The sequence below is a fragment of the Convolutriloba macropyga genome, chromosome 7 (assembly GCF_964194025.1).
Source record: "Convolutriloba macropyga chromosome 7, txConMacr16.3, whole genome shotgun sequence".
NCBI classification, from domain to species: Eukaryota; Metazoa; Xenacoelomorpha; order Acoela; family Convolutidae; genus Convolutriloba; species Convolutriloba macropyga.
This window is the reverse complement of record NC_134474.1, coordinates 57,185,107-57,210,919: the sequence shown is the minus strand read 5'-3', so window position 1 is coordinate 57,210,919 and position 25,813 is coordinate 57,185,107. Positions and strand designations below refer to the sequence as shown.

General features: G+C 33.2%; 1 protein-coding gene across 1 annotated transcript in view; it reads left to right on the top strand.

The window, feature by feature from the left end:
- LOC142343080 (uncharacterized) overlaps positions 1-15,256 on the top strand; it is a 39,730-nt gene extending 24,474 nt beyond the window's left edge. Inside the window, exons 5-7 of the mRNA XM_075394767.1 lie at positions 96-272; positions 8,366-8,466; positions 14,541-15,256. Of these exons, the coding sequence (XP_075250882.1) occupies positions 96-272; positions 8,366-8,466; positions 14,541-14,613 (351 nt within the window). The 3' untranslated portion in view covers positions 14,614-15,256. The remainder of the gene's footprint in view (positions 1-95; positions 273-8,365; positions 8,467-14,540) is intronic.
- Positions 15,257-25,813: the final 10,557 nt, after the last annotated feature.

Sequence of the window (25,813 nt, the reverse complement as noted above, 5' to 3'; positions counted from 1 at the left end):
TACTTCTATTTCTTTTTTTCAGTCAATCAAAATGAGTGGACAATGTTTCAAATAGTGAAAACTGATTAGAACTTTCTGAAGATATATAATTATAGGATGGGCCTCAAGAAATCAAGAAGCCAGAATGGCTGATTGCAGACGACGAGGCGACAGATGAAGCGGATTCGCAGGATTTGGTGGATCACATAAAACTACGGAATCTGTTGAAGAGGAGGAAGACCTACGGAGACATCACTCAAAACGCAACTGCTATGCAGATTGAACGACTGCTGGTAAATAGACGACATTCATATACTCTGTCCTCCCCCTCCCCCTGTTTTTGGCCCTTTTTACAAATTTTGAGTTGTTATACAGAACGATATTATGAGAAAAGTATGACGTGTTCCGGGGGCGTAAATGTTATATGGAGACTAAGCTGAGAGGAGGGTTACTAAAAGGCAAGAAACAGAACAGATCCAATTCTGCCGTCGTTTTTTGCTACCTTACATTAAGTTTCCATTCAATTAGCATATAATACCTACATTCTTCCTCCCACTGAATTTTTGATTTTTTTTATAATCCAACTGTTTTAATCCAACTGGAGAAGAAAATTGATGCTTTTTTGCTGGTTTTTTGATACGTAAATAATTTTTGTTCAAATCAGCAACAATCTCGAAAAGATAATTTTTTTTGAAGTTTTACTCTATGATATTTTTCTGCTACATTCAAAACAAAATTTGAACTTTAGAACTAAACGACAGTTTAATGTCAGAGTTGATTTTGTGCATTAATGGGTTATCAAGGAAAAGGTTGTGAGATTTATCTTCATTAGAGACAAAAGTCTTTTTCTAACTATTATTTGATTGTTATTATATTTCTGTCCAATTATAACTGTAAGTGCAAGATGAAACACAAAAAAAGTGAAATTTAGAATATTAGGAAAATTCTCGCATGTTATAAGTTTCTTTGGGAAAATAAACGACTCTCGAATCAAAATAAACCAATGAAAACCATTGAATTTTGAAGAAATTTACCTGATGCTGTTTTTGTCCAAATAATCTAATTTCTTTGGCCTATAGGACGATATCCAATCATTTGCTTAGAAGTTTTCATCTAGGAAGTACATTAAATTTGATGCCAAAAATAGAAGCAAATTTTTGTCAATTTCAGCAAATACATTTACAGTTTCAAACTCGAAAACCTGATTACATCTGTGAAACACTCACTCATCAAAATTTCAATTTCATTGACTAATTTAATAACACTGACTAAATTAATATCATTGTTTTAATTCAAAATATTGAGAGAAGAAACGATCTCATTGGCTTTCCTCGATATTAGCTTTATACGGAGAAATCGGCTATACCTGATAAAAGAATTTTTTTGTATATCGAAACAGTTTAATCGAAATTTTCCCGATTTCCCTGAACAGTGCCTTAATAAAATTGAATTTTACAAAAAACAAAGCCATCATGCGATGTCACTTTTATCAGTCACTCAAAATTTTGCACAACGAAATCTAAAAACAGAAAGAGATATGAACATAAAATAAAAAGTTGATTGTAACAGATGTAAATTGAAGCTGCAACAATGTGATAAAAATTGCAGAAAAAAAAATTTGATCAAAATTTTGATTGTGATCATGTTTTTTTGTCGGTAATGCTACAACACCAGGTAAAAATTAAGTTTCTGTTTCTTCAGCCATTTTTGGTTGAATTTGGACAATCTAATGATTTTCATTTTTCCTTCAGAAAAAAAATAAATTGAGTTCTGACACCTTTTGCAGAACAAGTGGTCGCTTCAGAAAATTTTCCGACTTGATTTTATTGTTTGTGACGGCTTTAGATGACATCATTTCAAGCTTAAACGACCGCTAGGAAAAATTCTGCTCTGCTTTTTATCCGGAAATTGAAGAGTTTTCAAAAATCGGTTGAAAGAATTGTCTTATCTGCTACTGATCGTTTGTTTTTTGCTTTGCTGGTTAGAACTTTCAAAGAGTTTGATATGTTTGCAAAATGATAGTTTGTTGCTGTTTTACTTTAATTCGAATATCAAGATCCTTGTACTGAGATTTGGACGATCAAAATTGTTCAAATTATAAATACAATAATTGATTATTATCAATTTTATATTTGAAATTTCTGTTGCCTTTCGCCGAACACAGTATGTGATTATTTCTGACCGGACATTGTTTAAAAACTGAAAGTAAAACTAAAGGCAAAAACTGAAGGTAAAAACTTAGTTTTTCTCTAACATTTTTTGGGGAAAGCACTTCATTTGATAAAGAACCCGCCTTTTCCCCATCTGCTTTCAATAAATTTGTGAGTCAATTAAACTCAAATCTCAAGTTCAAATTAAACCAATAAAAACATTGAATATTGAGGAAACTTACCTGATGATGTTTGTCCAATTAATTTATTTTCATTTGGTTTTCCTTAGCATTTTTATCAAGGAAATAAATTACTTTTGACGCAATGAATATGGATTAACTCTTTTCAATTTTAGCAATCATAAATTGTGCTCAAAACCTGAACAACTGATAAGCTCTGTGAAACACTCAATAATCACAAATTAAAATTCATTTGCTCATCTTTTAAGATTGACTAATTCAACTTCATAGTTTCAGTTCAAAAATTTGAGGAAAAAAATGATGTCTCATTTTGGCTTTGCTCGATTTTACTTCAATACGGAGGAAACGGCTACACCCGATAAAATTTTTCTGTTGAATAATTTGAAATAATTTGACCAAAATATTGCGATGTTCCTGAAGACTACCATGTTAAAATTGAGTTGTAATGAAAACTATATCTACTTTTCACATTTTTGTGAGAGCTTTCGGTAACCTCATTTTCAGCTAAGTTTAACGGCCGCTAAGAAAAATTCTGCTCTATTTTTAATCGGAAACTGAAGAATTTTCGCAAAATCGTTTAAAAAATGTCTTCTCTGCCACTACTGTTTTTTTTGTTTTGCTGGTCAGAACTTTCAAAAAGTTTGATATGTCTGCAAAAAAGATAGTTTGTTGCAGTTTTAGTTTGATTCGCATATCAGGATTCTTGTACTGAGGTCCGGACGATCAAAACTGTTCAAATATATAAGCACAATAATTGATTTTTACCATTTTTTCGAAATCTCTGTTGTTATTCGCCGAACACTGTATTGTCTTTTCTGAACGGACATTGTTTAAAAACTGAAAGTAAATCTCAAAGCAGCTTCAGTTAACAGTTTTTCTCTAACAATTTTTGGGGAGGAAACTTCATTCGATAAACAAGCCGCCCTTTTTTCATCTGCTTTCAATAAAACTGTGAGTCAAAATAAATTGTTTTTGTGACTGAGAGGAAGCTGATTGCACGCGCTTGGACAAAAAACAATTGGTTCATTTCCATTTCATTGACCATAAGGTTAATAGTTTTGCAAGTAAAACTTGTAGCCGATAAATTTAAGCTAAAATTGCAGAATAATAAATCAAAGCTTCCTCAACAAATTACACCATTTTCCTCGAAAGGTAACAACTGATTTTCATCATTCCTTCATTTTGCTCTCTTTTCTGATTGTGGACAATTTTTTCGATGTTGTTTAATTTGCATATTTGTTAAGATAACTTTATCAATTGTAAACAATCTCACACAAGATTTTATCCCGTTCGTGATTTTTTTCTCACTAAAAATTGATTGCACTGATTTTGGTTCCGACCCACATTAGTGGGAGAGGAACTTTATGCTCAACTGTTTTTTTTGTTGGAACAATTTTTGCCGATCGACATATCCATCTCACAGAGTTGTGAATGGTATCATTAGAAAACTTGTCATGCGTGGAAGTTCATATTAAAAGGATTTTTTAATTTCACTTTTTCTGAGGAGTTGTGGATGTTTTAATCATTGTGAACGTTAGCTTAACTTCCGTTGTTTTGTTCACATTTTTCGTAACTTTGGTCAATTTATGAATTTTTGCTTTTAAAAAGTGACAAAATGGTTGACAATATTCGCATTGCTTTCACGTTCAAAGATATAAAACGGTTGTTGAATTATCTTAACAAAATGTTGTGGCTTAAAATTTGGCTAAATGTTCGGAAATTCAGCATTTTTTCTTATTTTTCATATAAAAATTTGGCCCAATTTCTGCATTACGAGTGTAAGTGAAGACATGAAAAGCTGCCTACACGATCTTTGTGCATTCAGATAGGGAGAAATTCTTACTTCTTGTTCTTAAGAAATTGTTCTGGAACTGACATTTTTGCTCACTTTCGCTAATTTAAATAAATTTATATTTAAATTTTTTCTTGTATTTTTGATATACTAAAATTTTTACTTAAATTTTTGATATACTAAAATGCGTTTTTTTAATCGGTTGCGCACCGAAAGCAAGGCTTATTTGGTCTCATCGTTGAATATTGCGAAGAGGAAGTATTCGGTTTAAATATTGGGTCTGTCCTTTTTAAAATATTAGCAATTTCATAACCCAATTATAGGCAAGTCTGTCATGCTTTAGAGCAGTCCAAACAAAAGCAGTCCCACTTACGTTGAAACGAGAGCCATGGAAAAAATCCTGTATTTTTTGAGTAAAGCTCAAGATTTTTATATCTCCGACAAACTGTTTTTGTAGTTTTATATAGAACTCTTGTATTTTCCCCTCATTCGGTGTTGTTTTAGTAGTCATATGGCTGAGTCTAATTATTCAAATTCTAACTCGGTATCTATGGGGCTTTTAAAGAAATCATTTAATGCTTTTAAATGATAAACAATGATTTTTTGCTACTTCGACTCGTTAGGCATCCAAAGTTCATCAATTATTTTTGATATATTGTCTTTGATATATTGATATATTACTTAGGATACATTGAAAGGCAGCAAGAGAAAAGGCAATTTTTGTTTTGCTGTGGACCTTTAAATGTGGACCTTTTGGGATTGTAATTGGTCGCAGTAGTTTTTTGAAAAGATAGTTTTGCTTTTTGTTGTTTCGTTTTTGTTAGAAACAGCGCAGAAAGATTTCAAATACTTTTGTGCTTTTCTACTTGTCAATTTTTTCATTACAAATAGAACTGTATCTTTTATGTAAAAATGCAATCCATTTGATATTCTACGGTTTTTATCTGACGCTATTTTGACTTTTACACTAAGTTTTTTTAAGTAGATAGACATTGACTTTTGGTAGCAAATGATGATTGCTGTTTTTGCTGAATTTGTGTTGTTTCTCTTGTTTCATACTCTTTTTAATGGAATGTATCATTGTCGCTTTAATGAATTGTGATTTATCGGTATAATGAATTGAGAAAATAGTTTTCTTAATTTGAAGGGCAATTTTTTGAACAATGCATGAACTTTTGAAAAACTTTTCCTCACTTGGTAGACAATTAAATCAGAAACGCGATTTAGCGGGCCAGAACTACTTTATGTTTGAACGCAAATTATTCGGCACCCTTGGTGTCTCTAAGTTGGCTATCATCAAGCTAAAGGTGGAATACTAGTTATCATTTTCCATATAACTGTTCTTCTGACCAAAACTGAAAACCAATCCTGGAAGTTTTTTTGAGAACCGTGTAAAACAATATTGTAAGATTGTTTTTTTTGGAATTTTTCAAAATTTTCACAAAATTGAGTTAATTTCAGTGCCTGATTTTGGGATGAAAGGTTTACAATGGGTATATGCGAACTCGTTAAAAAGTCGTCGTGATTTCGGTTGAAAACAATTTTTTAATTAGATTTTTTGGAGTTTCACAAGATTTCAAATTGCAATCTCAAATTGCAAGTTAACTATAAAAGTTTTAGAGGATAAGAACATAAACTTAAGTGATAAACATATCGACACAAAAATATACCAAAATTGTCTTGAGCAAATCTGCCCAATCTGTGTATCTCTTGTTCGTCTTTCCTTTGACAATGTTTTGAAAAATTACAATTGTTGCAAAAAAACAGACACTTTATACAAAATGGCGAAGATGAATGCGCGTCTACATTTTAACCGCAGAATTGAGATACATGCTTTTTATCCTAATTCCATTTTTTGCGCGCTATTTTATACTTCCTTGTCCGATTTGGGTATCATTTTATAGCACTGAGCGTTACTCTAAACCGCCTTGAATGCAGCTCTAGTACACACTGAGTGTATCTACAATTCGCAAATGTGCCTACTTTAATGCGCTTTTGAGCATGAAAAGTTGTTTAAAGCTTTAATAATTGATAGCACTTAATTTCATATTACAGACAGACTTTTTGCTGATATGATTAGTTTTCTATCTATTGAGCGAAGATTTTTTCGTTGCAACTTCTCATTTCCTTTAATTCCTCTTATTCGTCCATAATGATTAAGACCAAATGCAGAAACTTTTCACTAAGAACTCACATTTGAAATGATAATTTTTTATTGCTAATTTTATTAATGAGTGATTTCCAATTAATTTCACTAAAAAAAGTTTTTTCAGTTGAGTCTCAAGGCTGTTTTTTGACAGATGTTCTTTGATTTTCTCACTGAAATAACCCTTCATTCATTTTTAGTAATTATTGACAAGTTGATACTCATCTGAATACCTCAAAAACATTTTACCATGCCTCTGTTTATAAAAATTATTTTATGGACAATTTCGGACTTTTTTGAAAATGATGTATTTTTGGACTGGTGTGCCCTGACAGGTGGCTTAAGACTTTTCTAGTAAAAAGCTTCTTTTGAGGGTTTTTTGGACAAGGCAAAAGAGTTCACAGCTCTTCGCATGCGTTCAATTTAGAATCGTTAATTTTAACTTTTTGAGATGTATAACCAAATACTTAGGATGGATAACCAAGTAGTTGGAATCAACGCAACTGTCAATCCACAATAATCACTCTAAAATTTTAAATATTTGAAAATTTTGATTTGAAATAAAATTTAAAGTACGGGTTCTGAATTCTATATGAGTTCATATGTGACAACTGATAAGGTCACTTCTTCCTTGTATAATAATTAAAAATAGTCAACTTCCACAAACTAAAATGAAAAGAGCTTTAAAACCACTTTTACATGCTCAATAAATGAAGTTTCAAACAATTTTTACAAGTTCAGATAATAAAGGTTTAGACCACTTTGACATGCTCAATTAATAAACTTCAAACGCTTTACACATGCCCAAAACCGCGCAGTAATTTTGGTACGATTGAGGATTAGAGATGCATTAAGCGGGAGAAACGGAAATTTAATTTGAGCGATAAAGTATTACTAGATCTGTGACGAAATTTCCAACTTGATACTATGTCAATTCCGCAAAAACGGTGGAACTACTTCTGAGAAATATAGATACTAAGCTTGTGTCCTAATTTTGTTAATTTTATCTATACATATATATATATATATAAATATATATATATATATATATATATATATATATATATATATATAATTTCGAAGCAATTTGTTCAAAGAACTTTCGGATCTGCAGGTAGAATAAAACACGTTTATAAACTTCCTGCGTGAAATGAAAGATGATGCGCTAAAAATAACCAATATAATGCGCTAAAAGAGCCAAGTGGCGTATGGCATAAGAAGAAATCACGGGATCTAAATTTTGAGTGCAATATTTCAAAATCAATTCTTCAAATGGTAAAGTTATCTAATCTTGCACAATAACCAACTATCTGGAGAGACCTGTTAAGACTACCTATCTGTCTTGAGAAACTTTTTTGTCTTGAAAAACAACAACGCATCTTGCGAGATTTTCTGAGATACTCCTTTATTTTAAAAATGTTCAACGACCTTGAAATATAGCAAATTCAGGTCTAGGGAAAAAAACCTCCACGGAAAAAAATCACCTACTTTCAGATAGAAAATATATCCTCAAGGAAATAAACGCCCACGGAAATAAACCCGCACGGAAATAAACCCCATTTTAAATTTAAATTTCGTCATATAATTTGTCCGGTTGTGATAGTTTCATATCAAGTCCCACGGGTCGCTGAAGCATGGCTATGGCCTGCGAGTCATGGCCAAACTCGCTAAATAAGCAGCTCGTTAAAATTCAAGTGGGTTTTTTCCGTGGGGGTTTATTTCCTATCTAAAATTAAGTGGGGGATTTTTCCGTGGGATTTTTTCTGAAACCACTCAAATGAGATGCCATATTGATATCGAATCGCCTCCAAAATGCTGGAGATTGAAAAACGCTCATTGATTTTTGTGTAAACGTGACAGAAGTCGCATGTGCCGGTGAACAGTTTGGAAAAACTATAATGGCAAGATGACTGTGGTTTTAAATAAGAGTTGTGACACAAGCCAGAAATGTTTTGGAATAAACCAGTTTTAAATAATTTCTTACATTTTTGGGTTATCTTTCCGATCTATGAACTGTTGTCAATATGGAATATCATTAATTACGCGTAATCATATATGGTACATGAGTTCAATTGTTAGTTAAATTTGTTGTTTTTAGGTGATGTACAAGAATGAAGTTCCACAGGTCATCGGGGCGCTGGAGAGCTGGGTGAGAACCAAGAAGACCCAGACATACATCCCGCCTGCATTCTACGACAGGTCAATTGCCTTCTTTACCCACTCTCCTCTCCCTCTCTTTTTTAGACTGCATTGTTGTCTTTATAAATCACGCCGAGAGAACGCAGGCTGAGGCCATTGCCATACTCTGATCTGACCATTTTCAAGCGCTGTTGGGGTAAGTGCCCTCATAATTGCAGGGGCTGGATTCTTTAGACGCTTGTACGCATTGAGTCTTGTCAATGATGATGTGCAAAAAGTTTCGTGTTAACCAGACGCAAGAATTTTAGGGAAGTATAACTGATTAGATTTATAAACATGGTCGCATAAAATTCTGATCAGAATTACTTTCAACCTCACAAAAGTGCAATCAGAAGCAATGTTTTATGCTTACTGTCAGCAAATATTTTTCTTAAAGTTGATTTTGCAACCAGCTTCTGAGATTTTCAAGAAATTTCTAAAGAAAGGAAGAGACGGAATTTTACTAATGGAAAAAATTAAAAACTTGATTTCCGAACAGCTTTTGAGATTTTCAAGCAGTTTTGGAGCAAGTAATCAAAATGGCGGAATACTACTGTTGAGAAATACTTCTTCACACGATGATTTGCATTCATCATTAACCATTTTCAAGTAATTTCTGAACACTTCTATTGTAAAATACTTTTTCTAATTTTGGTTTGCATAACCAATTATCAAGATTTTCAGTTGGTATTTTTTATCAGCATTTTTTGGTAAGGGGAGCAGAAATGGCGGAACCATGCTGTTGGAAATTGCTTTTTCTTCATTTGACACTAGCTTTTGAGGTTTTCTCGTTCACTTTTTGGTAGAAGGAATGAAAATGGCGGAAAACGTGCAACAGGAGAAATAAAATTGCTAAGACATACGCTTTTTCAAAGTTTTTAAAGCCAAAACAATAAGAGAAAAAGGAAGAAAAAAAAACAAAATTGAGTATCGAAATTGATTTTTTTTTTGTTTTTTCGTTTTCTTTTCTCAGTTGATATCTTGTTTTCAATAATTTAGAGAAAGCTATTGGAGAATGGCTTTATGTCTTCTACTCCGTTCTTTTATTCCGCCATTTTCATACATACGACCAAAAAAAAAATAATGAAAATCTCAAATGCTATTTGCAAGTCAACCTTAGAAAATATTTTCTTTCCGCCAATCGCATTCCCCCTAATAAAAGTACTTGAAAATTTTAAACGTCATTTGCAAATCAAATTTCGATATTGTAAATTCAGATAGTAGAAAAAAACACTGTTTCCAATTGTACATCACCGAGATCCAAACTAAATCTGCGTATTCGAAATTTTTTTTGAGACGGCTATGGCAAGGACCTCGGAAAATTTCTCTCTGCCAGGGTTTATCGAGATCTCAATGAAGTTTGAAACAATCATCTCTTTGCCTCGGAAAACTGGATTAAAATTCGTTACATCATTACCCTCACAAGCTTTTGTATTCTACATCATAGTTGTTCCGACCCACTTCGGTGGGGGAGAAACGATATACTCAAACGGGTTTGTACGACTCGAGAGGATTATTGGTTTTCTTAAGGTTTTTTATCCGTACTATTCCTTCAGACGATGTTTTGACGTAAAAGAGAAACACAGTAAACTTGCCGGGTGAATTAATTTTTCTAAGCAAGGCAATTTGTTGATCATGCGCGATCAGTGAATAAATTTTTGACTTTGAAAAGTGTTTTTTGACAGAGTGCCGATTATATGTAAAATTTTTGGATATTTTTCACTTTCGTTTTTTTTTTTTCATTTTTGGACTTTGATCAATCTTTTTGATTGAAAAATCAGTGTATATGGCAATGTTCGTTTGGCAACTCGTGCATTGAACAACTGTTTTGGAGGTGAGGTGTTATTTGTTTTATAAAATTGTACACCATCTACTCTTTTTTTGCAATTTTGTCCAATTTTTCTTTGTTTTTTGTTTGTTTTTGGTTTTAATTAGTAGGAAAAGACCTTTTGTGGTTTAATTTTTTAATAGAACTTTGGTTTATTTTTTGATTTTTAAATTTTTTTTTCAATGAAAACTTGTTTCTTAATTAAAATTATAATGTTTTTAAACTATTTTAAAATTTTGACAACTGTTCTGCTAAGCATTTTAATTTCTCGAATCTCTGTAATCCGTTTCTAATTTTTAAGTTAGACTGAAGGATGACTGTGTAACATTTTTGACAAATTTTTGCTCAATAAAAAAGTGATATTTTTTATTGCTAACTTTTGGAGTGCATTTGAAAAGGATGTAAAAGTCAATGCCGCATGTGCAAACTAAATGTTTAGGTCAAACAACTGAACGAATCGAAGAGCAGAGAAAAGAAAGAGATTGATTTTTTTGTTCGTTTTGTATCCATTTTGAAGGCGGGCGAGAAAAATATGAGTAAATATATTTCGATAAGCCAGCGATAAATTTTTATCACGTGCGGCTTTTTTCAAACAGTTTTTTTAGTTTTAACTGCAATGTTTTCAGTCAAATGTGTTTTTCAAACTTATCCAAACTGTTAGTTTAAAATTAGTTTAGTTATTAGTTATTGGAGGCATTTTTGACCATCTGAGCAAATATTACAGTTTTAGATTCATTTTCATCTATTTTTAACATTTTACCTTCATAAAGATTTTCTAGCTAAATGTGTTCTTCATTTTCACAGCGGTTGCAAAGTTGTGTGGTTGAAATATAATTTAAGCAATTTTGGTTATCTTTTGTTTCATTTGTTAATCAATTTCAATTGTTTTTGTTAAAAAATATTCGAGAAATACGCTTCTCGCTGTTCTTACGCTTCTCGCTGTATTTTATCTCGGTCAATTCTTATCCGTTATTTGTTGCTACTACAAGATGACCCTTCATGGCTAGACACGGCACTTGTCAAAATAATAACTTACAAAAATTTCTTTCAGTTGTTTTGTTTTTGGCAGTTTCCAATAGTCGTTTCTTTTTTTCCTTTTATATGGATGAGTGACTGATCTAGCAGAAGAACTTATAAAAGTTTTCGCGGAATAATGGTTGGGAAGAATGTTCAAAGATAAGAATCTTCTTTTCTTATTTTGTTAATTTAGTATATCTCTGTTATATACTGGCAAGCTGACTGATGAAGATTGCAATTGTTTTTTTCTCAAATTAATAGTTTGGAAATTGCATTTAGCATTTGTAGAGAATTTTTTAGAGAAAAATATTTTTCGTTTTTTGTCCGTCACCTCATTTCTTTTTCCTCTGTTTTCTTTTTACGAACCCATTTCTTGAAGCAGTCGGTCGATTACTCATATTTGGTTGCCAACTTCTTGTATTATTGGTCCTTTACCATTATTTTTCGAGCCACAACTAATGTTAAATTTTATCAGTTGTTATATCAGTTTTTGTCAGTTAGTGTTTTCATGATGTTTTTCATTATGTTGTTTCAAAACGCTTTGTATAACTTTGTAGAATGTGCCTAAGGTCAGCCAGGATGGTCACATTCCTTCTTCGAGTCGGTTCCGTAATTCATCAGGATCTGGTTTTTTTGTAAGAAACTCTTTTAATATTCAGCCATTTTTCATCAAAAATGGGCCCGCAATAAACTTCCTTAGTCTGCTTTGTTTGCATTAATTGAATAAACACTCAAAAAACCTGCTGAAACAATCTTCGTTAACTCCAAATATAGCTCGTTTTACTTGTGGATCCTTTACAAGTACTTTTGAATTACGATTTGTATATTTTTTTGCTAATATAACACAAAATTTTTTGCAAAATGCGTCATTTATTTTTAATATACTGAGGTTCAAATAAATGAACAGCAATATCAAGTCTAGTTTCGGTCTATGTTTTCGTTCTTAAACTACAGCAAAATTTGTTTTGTGTTCAGTTGATATTTTTTTAATCGCTTTTGAAATTTTTGCTTTTTAGCCTTTTTCTCTTTTAGCCAACTTACAGATTCAGATGAGAAAAGACAATTGGCAACGTGTTCCTAATGAATTAACATCTGATGCTTCAGTCGATTTTTTGTTTTCAGCAATGGTTTTTACGTTTAATGCTAATGTTTTCTCAAAAATTTAACGATTTTTGGATTATTCCCATCCTTTGGGATCATTATCTTCTCTTGCCGTGTTATTGACAGATCAAATATCACAGTATTTGGCTTTGAAAAAAGGGGCACAATAGAACACATCATATATTTCCTTGTATCGACTAAATTTCTAGTGGTCTTCTAGCAGAATTTAATAGATTTTTTTAGTTGTCGTTGTTTGTTATTCTTCTGAAGTCGTTTTGACATATTAGCGACAGTTTGAGGTCTAATTGACTTTAATGGACAATCTAAGAAAACCATATGCTGATTTCAGTACATTGAAAAAGTTTACTTTGCATAAGAAAATGTAACTGTTAAGGAAAAACAAAATTGAATATATCGAATATTTCAGCGCATTACTTATCGTTTTAACGGCCTCGTTCCATTTTTTTTGCAAAAGTTAATTTAGTTTTTCATATTTTTCTTCATTTGTCGTTTTTTTGTAGTCGATTGATAAACTCCGGATAATTGTAGATCTTTGCAGCGTTTTATAGAAAAGCAAACACACTTTTTTTTATTTCAGTTGGTTGCTAGAGTTTTCCATGACTTTGGTATGAATTGTTTTTGAAAAAAATATATTTTTTAATTCGCATTTTATAGCTCTTTTTAGTCTGCTTGATACCTATTCTCATTAACTCTAGGTCGCATATCAAAAATTTGGTGTTGAAGAAAATTTAAACACAATTTAACATATCTCATTTTTTCAGTGCATTGCTCATTGTTTCAACGGCTTCCATCCCTGTTGTTCGCCAAATTATTATTACACTTTTAATTTTTGTCTATTCATCGTTTATTTGTAGACGTATGCCGTGTTCTGAATATCGAAAGATATTAATAGCTTTTGTTTCAGAAATAAAGAAACCCACTTATGTGTTTTAGTTGCTAGCTGATGTTTTTGTGTCTTTGAAATTAATTATTTCAAAAAAATGTATTTTTCAACTTTTTGCTTTTGTTCTTTTTTAATACTTGTTACCAGGTCTCATTATTCAAAGGTGACACCTCCATCATTGGTTTTCAATGAAGGAGCAGATGATTGTATTTCAATTTTAACGGATTAGAATATGGTTTTAACGGTTCCGGCGACGTTTTCTTAAAATAATTAATGGACATTTCTTTATGACTGAATGTGTCGTTCATTTTCTGTAGACTTGCGCCATTTTCTGGAAAATGACAGGCTTCAAAGTGTTCATATTACGGTATGAGTGAACAGCATCTTTTTTGAAGATTTCAATTGATATCTAATGGCTTTTGTTCTTTTTTGTCTATTTGTTACAACGTCTATTCAAGGACTGGTCCCATTTTTTTAGTGGATGAGAAACGAGTTTTTTAAGTTTAGGTTTCACTTGGCACTATTTCCACTTTCTTATTATTCAGTTTTTTTTTCAGAAATAACATTGAGTTTCGGATGTAATTGTTTGTTGTTATTTGATTTTTTGTTTGTATTTATTTTTTGTCTCGTACTCTTTGTAATGGCAAGTCTCATCGGCCCACTAATCTGGCATTATGTACTTTACTAAGTGATTGGAGTTGGATGCAATTTTTTCATTCATACACCAATTATTTTTGATCAAATTTTTTTACAAGTTTAGTTTAGTAGACAATTGAGCCAAACTTGTGGATAAGCAGGGTCGGAACATTATGTGCGAACGGACATTGCCGGGCCTCTTTGTTGCTGTCCAATTTTTTTAGCAGCTGTTTGTTTTTGCACATATGTCCTCAAGATTGACACATGTTGTACTAAAGTAGCGCTGGCAAACAGCAAACGAAGTGGCAAGCAACAGCAATTCACAGCAAGTTCATTTTCCTAAAATATAATTTTTAGCACAGAATTGAGTTTTTGTTGATTTTGTGGATTAAAGAATCAAATATCAGGGACAATTTTCTTTAGTCGGCGTGATAACTCGTTCTGGCTAATATTGATCTGAGAAAAAACATTCGCTGGGAGATTTGAATTAAATATTGGTTGTCCAAGAGCAACTCACCATTAAAACTAAATTTAAAAATAACTACGACTCTATTAATTCAAATTATTAATAATTTTTTAGCAAAACTGATTGGACTTTATTTTTTTCAGGGATGGAAGTTTCGTCCAGCCTCCCTCTTTCGAAATGCCCTTGACTGATACCCCAAGCCCATACGTTACCTAATTACTTCGGGAGTCAAAACTCCATACTCGCGAAGAGCACTGAACAAAACGCATGCTGTCTACAAAAACAATTGGACTTAGTAAAATAACACAAACGTAAGAATTATTACAGCTGAGGTAAATCCATTCATTGTGTTAGTTGCTTTCGCATGAATCGCTGTTGTGAATAATTTCGAGTAATATGCTTAAATGCTTGATAAATTTTCTATATTGATGTGATGCTCGAATTTTTTTATGATGCCATAATATCTAATAATTTCTCCACAGGTTTAGAACTCAAATTATAATTCTTGTGGAGGGTAGGCAATGCAGACTAACAATACACGGTCCAGCTCAACGTTAAAGCACATTTTCAAGAACAAATTGAGTTGTCTTTTCATACACATTTTGGGTAGAGCATGGTCTTTTCATCCAAGTCCAGAGCTAAGCAATGCCTAAACCCATGTCTGTATTTTTTGTCCAGAATTATGCAAGCAATGAGCAAATTTTCGGCGTAAAAAAGAAATTGGTTGGAAGCGTTTTCTCAAAATCTTAGTTGGACATTACATAGAAACAGTCTTTACAAACAGTATGTACAATAGCCATACTACTATTGAATATTGACTGTTCCTCGTGGTTAGTATAATTTATGCACGTGTCCTTTGGCTCAACCTCTTGTACTGAGTTTACAACTGTACTAAGCATAAAACAGTTATCCAGTTCTTAGTACTTTTTGAGTATAGAGTAGGCAAATTCACTGCAGTCCCGCATATTAAACTTACGCGTATCACAACTTAATACTAGATAATACAGAGTGTACCGGATTATACCTTTAATAAGTGTAATAGGGTGATTATTGGGATTTTCCATAGTCTAGTTATTGTTTTCTTTTTTTGTGTACAGACTGTGTTAACAAACACTAATTTTGTTTTAAGTATTTTTGTTCGGTAGAAAAAAAATTCCCTTAGGGTAACATAAATCAGTCTTTTGGTGTTTATTCAATTAGCGTTTGTCGATCATAATAACTATTACTCGACAGCTGAAACTTTTTCGTGTATGATTGGGTGATACGATTGTTCCAATTTTTATTTTTCAATCGTTGAATCTCATGTTGAACTCTTTTACTACCCTTGTCGAAAAGGTTCTTTTCTCCAAATAGTTCAAAACTGAAGTTTATTATAACGCTTGGAAGACACATAATTAGATTGACATTAACATTACATCTGGATATGTAATTACACCCCAGTTATTGTATCCTAATCAACACATGAAACTAAGATTTTGTCAAGTATTTCCAATGGAAAGTTTTCATATATGTTTGGACCAAAAAGTTTTTTGCTGATAATTGTTCTCTAAATGCACGTGTTGTCTTGCTATAACTTTTTATATTATTTGAGATACCGGCTCCATCCGGACCACTTAAAACTTTATCCTTGTAACCAAGCCTACAAGTAGTAGTATCTTTATTTATAAACTGTTATGCTATAAAATCATTTTCACTTGTACATATGTTATCTCCAATAGGAGAGTCGTGATGTGAGAGTGGTAAGCTGTTCATTTTAAGGCCTGTCATTTCGCAGGTAGTTTGTGTTAGATCGCGCTTTCACACTTGTGTATAGTGCAGAGGAATTTAAATCCGAAAAGATACAGTCGGTTCGTGGCCAAGAATATATTCTTGAACTTAATTCTTTTGAAAGTCATAAGTTCATTTTATACACTGGAGCTTACGCATACAGAAATCCCCAGGGAACAAGATTCCCCAGGGTACAGAAATCCCAGGGTACAGTCAACCGTTGTAGTAGATAGACCATATCTACCACCAGATACTAAAATTCGGAGCAGACTTCCAACAGCATATAGCGGGGGATCACATGGCGAAGTCAGCGCTAAAAACTCCTCTCGGAGTACCAGCATTTTGGGAGACAGGGACAAACCCACCAACAGAATGGAGCACATGGTTTGGCACATTAAAGATGGCAATAATGGTAAGAGATAACCTACAGGTTGACAAACTCTTGAAACTCAAGCCATCAAGAACAGAATTACCCTACCCAACACTCCCAACTTACGAAGAACCGTTTGACGGGGAAACAGCAGATGAAGAAAAAACAAAGAGACCGGAGAAATGAACGCAGAAAAGTGGATTGGGAAAATGAATGTAAACAACTGGAACAAAATGGACCCATGATTGATAGATTCCCGTGGGACGAGGCAGACCTAAAGGTCAAAAGCCTCATCTACCTATCCATAGGATTGGAAGGTAATAGGACATTCTATCAAAGAAACCCGCACGCAAGAATAGAATGGTGTACCACCAACGAACTAGTACATGAATTAACACTGACATTCACCCGACCACGAAACAGAATGTTCGATCGATTTCAATGCTTCAAGACAATGCAACAACACAACGAATCACTTGAAACTTTCTATAGTCGCCTTCGGGAACAAGTGGAACACTGCAAATTCGAGCAGCTCGAAGAAGATCTAATAAAAGACATATTAATTTCGAATATGAGAAGTTCAGACATACAAATGGAACTCCTATCGGAGACGCGTACACCCCAACAGGCATTAAATTAGGCGGTCAACAGAGAGAGAGAGAGAGAGGACTAGCGAACCAACAGATGATCCTCATATCAAATAACACAAATTGGAGTACAGTTTCATATGTTCGTTCAAACAAACAAAGAAAATATCCCCAAAACACCCAACAAAAACCCAATCCATGTTAGAAATGCGGAGGAACATTCTCATTAGCTCATCTACAAACATGCCCCGCAAAAACAGCAACATGCAGAATATGCAGAAAAGCTGGACACTGCACATCATTGTGTACAGCAAAGATGCCAGAACGCCGGCCACCACGTATGCCACAACCAAGCACGGCACAAAGCTACAAACCACAACAAACAAAAAAGTAAGGAGCATCAATCAAGAACAAACAGAGAGCGAACAAACAGACGAAAGCGTAGACGCCGAAGCTGCACTCTATATCAAAGAACAACAACGCAATTAATACCAATGAAAAATTAGACTTTAACAAGTCCACAAAGAAAATTGTCAAAATTGTCAAAAAGATAAATACAATGAACGCTGAAAACGCTACCAATGTAACACCAGAGCAACAAAACACAACCAACATTCCGGAAACACAAGTGATATTCTTGGACTCGTCAAATTCTCCTAACGAAGAAAGCACCACCGAACTCATCCAAACGGAGCAAGCTCCGATAGGAGACAATGTTGTTGCAGAATTACAACAACCAACCCACAGGGGAAAAACTTCTTCTAACAAAGAAGAAGATAAACAAGACGACTAGCCAATAACAACAAACCCCCAAGTGGAGACCCTAAAGAGCCCAGCCAGCTCACTGATTTACAACACTCCCCCTTCATCACCTCAACCTGATAAAATTTCAGACCTCGACGAAAATTATATCAGGGCACTAAACGAAATCCAATAAGGTGGATTTCTTCAGAGGAGGGGGAGTGAGATACCGGTTCCATCCGGACCACTTAAAACTTCATCCTTGTAACCAAGCATACAAGTAGTAGTATCTTTATTTATGAACTGTTATGCTATATAATTATTTTCACTTGTACATATGTTATCTCCAATAGGAGAGTCGTGAGTTGAGAGTGGTAAGCTGTTCATTTTAACGCCTGTCATTTAGCAGGTAGTTTGTGTTAGATCGCGCTTTCACACTTGTGTATAGTGCAGACGAATTTAAATCCGAAAAAATATAGTCGGTTCTTGGCCAAGAATAAATTCTTGAACTTAATTCTTTTGAAAGTCGAAAGTTCATTTTATACACTGGAGCTTACGCATAAAGAAATCCCCAGAGAACAAGACTTACAGTCAACCGTTGTAGTAGATAGACCATATCTGCCGCCAGATACTAAAGTATCCGACATAGAATCTTCTCCATTCGGAGAAGACTTCCAACAGCATATAGCGCGGGATCATATTATTAGTACCTTTTTACCTTTTTATTGAATTCCTTTAGTGCGTTCGCATACCGTTAAATTGTGCCGCCGTCAAATTTGACAAAGGTAAGCTGTTTTGCATGCCGCGGTTGAATAAGTATGAAACTAAATTTTGTAAAAGGTTCCAAAGATCTGATAAAGGAAAAATTTGGAAATTCTTTTTTTATCATGAATGTTGTCTGTGAGAAAGGAAACTTTAGTGATTGTTTCAAATATTTTGGCACAATTATGAGCATTAAAAAAGATTTCAGTCTTCTCAAAGTATATTTTTGAGGGACTACGATTTTGGAATACTTCAAGCGTTGTTTGAATTTTCATTCTTTGAATCTCATATTGAAGTCTTCTGAGATTCGTGTACGAAATATGCGGATCACCGATATGTTATAAATTAAAGTTTTCGATAGCGCTCGAAGAACTTCGATGGTTTTGGAGCTCTTGCTGAAAAGAAAAGAAACAAATGAGACTCCATGAATTATATCCTGCTGTTCAAACAAAACTAAGTTTTCTTATGGTTTTTCGAATGTATAATTTTCTCAGTTCTTTTGGCGCAAAACTTTTTCACTGATAAATGTTGTCTTGCTGCTTGCACGCTTTTCTTGTTAATATTTTCAGGATGTTCATCCTCAATAAATTAGTTTAAAATTTGACAAATTGTTATAGCATGGTTTTTGAAAAAATAGAATAAGTTGTCTTCAAAACATGTGGTTCTGGTTTTTAGAAAAACTTTTCATAAGATCACCTAGAGGATTATTAAAGATAACGGCTATATTTGTATCAACTGCCCTCAAAAGCGTTTCTATGAAAACTTTCGTGTCGATAACTACGTTTCCACAAAGTTAGCCTCTACGGGGGGCCTCTATTTAAGCCCAATCTAAAAACTCAGCGATACAATTGTCTTCGCGCTTATCTTTTATCAAGGTGCGCCTCGACGTATACTTAATTTGAGTGTTGTATTGTTTTATTCCTAATAAACGTGTTGTTGAATTTGAATGCAGTCTTTAGAAATCCTTTTAAAGAAAAATTTTCTTTTTCCCAAAAAATATTGCAAGTTATCCTGTGTAAGCATTTGAATGACTTTAAAAGTTTAAAAGTTTGTGTTACAAAGACGATATCGTTGTCTAATATTGCTCCATTTGAGTTCGGACACCATATATGTTGCTTCATTAGTACAAAGCTTGGTTTTCATCTTTGGCTGAAACTCAGCTTGTTTTCTGGAGTTTTCTGAACCTCAGTCGTTTATGGTTTTTTATACTTGGCTTCTCATATCACAGTTTGTACTGTGATCAAGCCAGCAATTTTGTGTTGAAATGATATTGTTAACTTCGTGTCTGTTCAGTTTTTTGCATAGTGATTGTGAAGCAATATTGTTTTAATACAAACATAAAAATAAATCTTTAGACGGTGCTACATTCAAACTTACATTTGATTTGGAATCTCCTGGTTTTTTTGCTGAATTTTTTTATAATATTGGATTACAGCTATAATAATCTCCTTAATGCTCAGTTTTTTACTTTCTAGATTTTCAAACAGAGATGTCGTAAAACGGCCTAGACCTAGTAGCCGTTTTTGATGCCTTTGTACAACTATTATCCGTTTCCTCTGTAGTATTCGCCTTGTTATTTAACCTGATTTTTAATGATTTTGTAAATTACGTTTGCATTTGTCTCCTCGCAACACTTTCCGTAGCCCCAAAAAGTATTCACGTCAATGCCGAGTGATTTTTTGCTTTTGCTTCAGGGGTTTATTTTTCTGGTGACTTAGCGCCACTTTCAGAAGTGCCGTTCGCAACAAGGTTATCGTTCTCATCTGCAGGCTGCGTTTTTGTGTTTGTGTCAACTTCGTGGATGTTTGCACTTCAAATATACCATTATTATTTCAGCTAACCGAATCGATGTTTTTCTCAACTTAATCTGTTGGTTTGCTTTTAGTTCGAGTCTCAGAGTTATTTGGTTTTTTCGAGTTTTAAGTTTCTTTAGTCGTTCACAATGGACTTAATAACTATCTTCGTTTTTTTCTCTTGACAATTGAAAAACAAATTGCCTACTTTTATCTGTCTTAAAAAGTGTTTTAGCTTGCATTTTTGACAACCGTAATTTCTTTGGTTTGCTTTTAGTTCGAGTCTCAGAGTTAATTGGTTTTTTCGAGTTTTAAGTTTCTTTAGTCGTTCACAATGGACTTAATAACTATCTTCGTTTTTTTCTCTTGACAATTGAAAAACAAATTGCCTACTTTTATATGTCTTAAAAAGTGTTTTAGATTGCGTTTTTGACAACCGTAATTTCTGGCATCAACTAATTTGGTTCTTGAATCTTTTTTAATTGTATTGTACCACAGATAGAGTCTGTATGTAGTCAAAGGGCAAACCCCAATTCAACATAGGTTGGACTGAAGTTATTTATCACCATGCAATGATAATTTTCGTTAGGCTACCATCACAGCGTTTGGAAAACTTGCAAAGTCTTGTTGGTATTCGGCTACAAGTTTTATGAGGCATATCTCAATCAAAGCGTTATCTTGAGGGTGCTTCGTTGCCGTAAGTTATTTTGTATTAACAGTTGAATCCATTCTTTTTTTCTGAAAATAAAATCAAGACATTTTTTTGGTATGAAAATTAAGAAATTCTTTCCCTCTTTTTGTCTCCAAATCCGCTCTTTTCTTTCGATATTGAAAAAAATAATCATTTTTTGCAAACAAACGTTTTTATTCAGCAGTCTGTCTTTAATTATTTTCTTTTGATCTCCTCGTTTTCTTAAACTATTTTGAGTCTTTAACGTCACAGAAATGTTCCCATTACGTGATGAGATTCCACAACAGATGTTGCGAAGTTGCTCTACTCAGGAATATTCTTGTATAGATGATGATTTTTGAAGATTTTGAGGATTTTTTTGCTTTTGAGAACTTTTTTCCAAATTTTGAAAATTGACGTGACTAAGGATTTTTTCGAAAACTCAGGATTGTTAACAATGATACACCAATATTTTTAACGTTTAACCAAAATTATTAGATTGCTATTTTTCAGCTTTAAATTTTTTTGGCATTTTGTAAAAGGGTCCAAATTTCCGATTACAAAAATTCTGGCTTGCTATTTTTGCAGGAAATGCACATTATTCTTGTGTGCAAAAAGAATGTTGAGTGTTGGAACATTTTGGAACAATTATGACCATATTTCAGTCTTTTCAAAGAGTAAAATACTATTTTCGGATACTTCAATCCTTGATTGAACTTTCAGTTGTTGATTCTCATATGGAAGTCTTCTACGCTTCATGTAACAAAATTTCTCGCCACATTGTTGCAAATTAAAGTTTTCAATTACGCTTGAAAAAAATTTGATGGGTTAAGGAGCTCGTGCTGAGTATAAGAAACAAAAGAAACAAATAGGACTCCTAGATTTGCAAAGTGCTGTCCAATTGTAACTCTGCTTTGATCTAGTATTTCAATTGCAGAAATTTCAAATTTGATTTGGCGCATCAATTTCCGCTGATAAAGGTTGTTTTGTTGTTTGCACCTGTTGTCTTGTTAAAATATTCATGTGTTCGAATGTTCATCCTAAGTTAAAGTGATTGAAGTTTTGAAAAGTTTTTCTAAATTGAAATTCGAAAATAACTCTCTAAATTGTTTTCAACTTTTGTGGTTTTGATTTGAAAAGTTTTGGAAAACCCATAGAATCATTTCAATTAACCGCTAAAATTGTATCAATTGCCCCCAACTTATTTTGATGAGAAATTTTGCCTCCTCGTTTGTATAAATTTTGCTTTTGCTGGTGAAGCCCAATCGAAAAGCCCCGGTTGTAAACGTTTAAGTTTTTAAGAGGCTCTTTGACATATGTTGCTCAGTTTGTCTGTTGTACAAAAATCGAATAAACCTGTTGTTTTTTTTATAAGTGCTGTAATTCGAAATCTTCTTTAAGATACGTTTGTGTTTTGCCACTTTTTATGCAGGATTCTAAGCGCTAAGATGACTTTAAAAGTTTAGAACTTTCTGCTACAAAAACGACATCGTCGTTTATATTACACTATTTGAGTTCCGACACATTCTATGTTGCTCAAATATCAAAAAATTGGCTTTGATCTCTGGCTGAACCTCAACCTATTTTCTAGTCTTTTAAGTTTTTCTATGGTCTTTTGAACCGAGGTCTCCTATGGTTTTCGATGCTGGATTTCTGCTATCAGATTTTGTACTTTGATCAAGCGGACAAATTTGTGCCGAAGCGAAGTTGTTATATACACATCTGTACAGCTGTCTGCTAATTGAGTGTGGAATAAAAGTTGTTAAATACAAACATAGTAATACATCTTTAAACGATGCTCCAGTAAAACTTGCGTTTAATTTACAGTCTGTTGACTCTCTCTGAAATTTTCTAATAAAAAACTTCTCCCAGTTTTTTATACGCTCCCAAATAAAACAATTTTGAAACACATTTATCCAAGAGTTTTTGAGATATTTTACACTACTAACTAACTCAATATGAACAGTAAATGTGCTAAATATACCCCTGCGTTTACTCAGAAGCTTAGTCTACTACTAATACATTATTGTACTTCTCCTCTATAATATTTTCATTGCTAATCAACATGACCCGATGCTGGCTTCTGAAGTTTCTCAACCTGCGGAACTTAGAGCTTTTTAGCGAAATGCTAATAACATTTAACATTTTATGCAAAACATGTAGTTGTATGCAGCTGTTAAACAAACAAGTAGAAAATAAATCAGATTAAAACTTCAAACTGTCAGAAAAGCAATTGAAATAGAGCTGTAAAATTAGGTTTACAGTTTGTCAAATTGTAAACCCTCTTCAAAACTTTATCAAGTAAGACAATTGTACTCAAGAAATAAACATTATACATATCTGGAGTTAATTTGAAAAAAAAATTATACCAACGAAACTTCATACAGTGGCCGTTAATCTGTCATCTTGTAAGTGGCTCATAACATACAGTAGGGAATCAAATCAAATTGGTAAACAGTCGTTCGGTTGACATAAAAATTAGACCAAAAAGCTTTTAACAGACACGAACGCAATTATAACTACGCTACAATCACAGCTCATGATACAGATTCGCGAACTGAAAGAAAAAAAGAGTATCTCTTAGTTCTATGATGATCATTAACTAGCTAAAACTATCAGCTAATTTACTAGCACGTGGGCACCATTAAAAATTGGTCACAGATAAGAAAAATATTAGGATCGAAAGGCGTTTGGTCAAAAACTTTCTAAACATCAGTTAACTCTTAGTATTCTCAGTTCAGTCATCTTCATTTTGTCCCTACGATATCTTTTGGCCAGTTGGCGTATCCTCAATTTTGTGTACTGGCTGAAACCTCAGTTTAGGTTTATATCAGATACTAGTTTCTATACAAATGTATATATATATATATATATATATATATATATATATATATATATATATATATATACTTTATCCGATTAATCTTGATGAATATTTGAAATACTGGACAGAATTTAAATTCATACGTCTGTTGAGAAGAGAGAAGAATTTGTAACATAACAGTATTTTTTTGAGGGCTTAAGTCAGATGGTAAATATGGTGGTTAATGTCTGCAAAAAACCTGTGTTTTTGCATCAACTTAATATTGGTTTTATCACCGTGCTAATTTACCAAAGTCAACTTTGATAACTCAGTTTGGTTAATATCGCTCGAAGCTCGATTTAGATTTTGTTAAATGTGTATCTTAACTCTCCAACTTCTGTCAACATTGTGTCAGTCTAAAATAAGGTAATTAATATGAACTGAACAAAGACAATAACATTAAAGCCCGAAGAGTTTTACTTTTCTTTTTTTATATACGTGTGACTCTCATACTGCCTCTTTTTAAAGGAAATAGAACGTAGCACTCACTCAATATATTGAAACATTTTGTGCTGCTAGAATTTCAAATGCACAGTTGAGTGCCTTGAAACATGTTCATTACCACCTGCATCAGAATGTGTCAGTAGGTTGATTTTAAGTTAGGGCTTTTTGATTTGGTACTTGGACGCAGAATTCTTTACTGGCAAATTTACCTGAATCTTGCGCGATTCAAGGTAAACTTGATTTTAATGTTCAAATAGCCTTTGTATTTTCATTTTCAAAGCTGAAAATTGTTGTCAGTCTTAAAACTGGATAAAAGATTTTAAGTAAAATTTTCTACCGGTAAGTTACTGTGTTCTTCCTGCAGCACTCGTTGAAAAAATTTGATATGACAATTCCAGAATTCCAGCTGTCCCCTATCTGGCATAATTTGGACAATAATTTTTTGAGGCTCTAATGCTTTTCTTTTCTTAGTCTCAGCCGCGTCCAGTGTAAACAGGTTTTTTACTGCTCTATTTAAACACTAATTTCTCTTATATGGCGTTTATGGCTGTTTCTGCATTTAAATTGGATCGTAGCGCCTCACAATCGGCATCCAATTTTTTCAATGCTTCTTTTGCTACCCTTTCAGACATTTTCCAACAACGGCCCACTTTTTGCTCAAGCTCTACTATGTCAATTTGGAAAACTTTCCATCTCTTCAGTGTTTCTAATTGAACACATTGGCTCTGAAGTTCCCTTTCAGTCTGCAAAGTCTGAATCCAAAAATTTGCAGGTGCAAAAAATACTACTTTAAATTTTTTCAGGCCCATCAATGAGAGAAATTTGTACAAAACAAGGACATATCTTTTGCATATCTAACTGTGGTATTTGATAAATTGATTTGCCGCTTTGAAAGATCTCGCTGCTCGCTTCAATAAAAAACAAACTCACGATATTTTTTTCTCTTTGTTCTGTTTCTAATCTCTAATACGCCTCACTTCCTGCTCCTTCTTTAACCATTAAATGCACATCACTTTTTTGATGAAACAACCGGCTCTTATATGGAGTCGATTCATTTGTTTTGGTCTCGGCACTCCCGAACAAATTTGAGTAAATGACATTAAATACTGGTTCCCATTACAGGTTAAGTTTTTGCAACAGAAATTGTCAAAATTCTCTATTAAAGACTACACATTTGCAGTTGAACGATTGTGCGACATCCCTCAAAAAAATTAAAAATTTAGTAGACTGTTAAGAACGACACAGCATTATACTTAACCTAGCCAAAGACAGCAGCTTTCAAATTCTCAGTCTCAAAAATATTTTTTTATCTAAGAAAAAATTTTCTTCAAATTGAACTGTCCCATTAGTAAAGATTACTGACTGTTTTTTCCGTCCAAATTTGGGATTTCTTCTCCATTAATACTTTTTTAATACTGT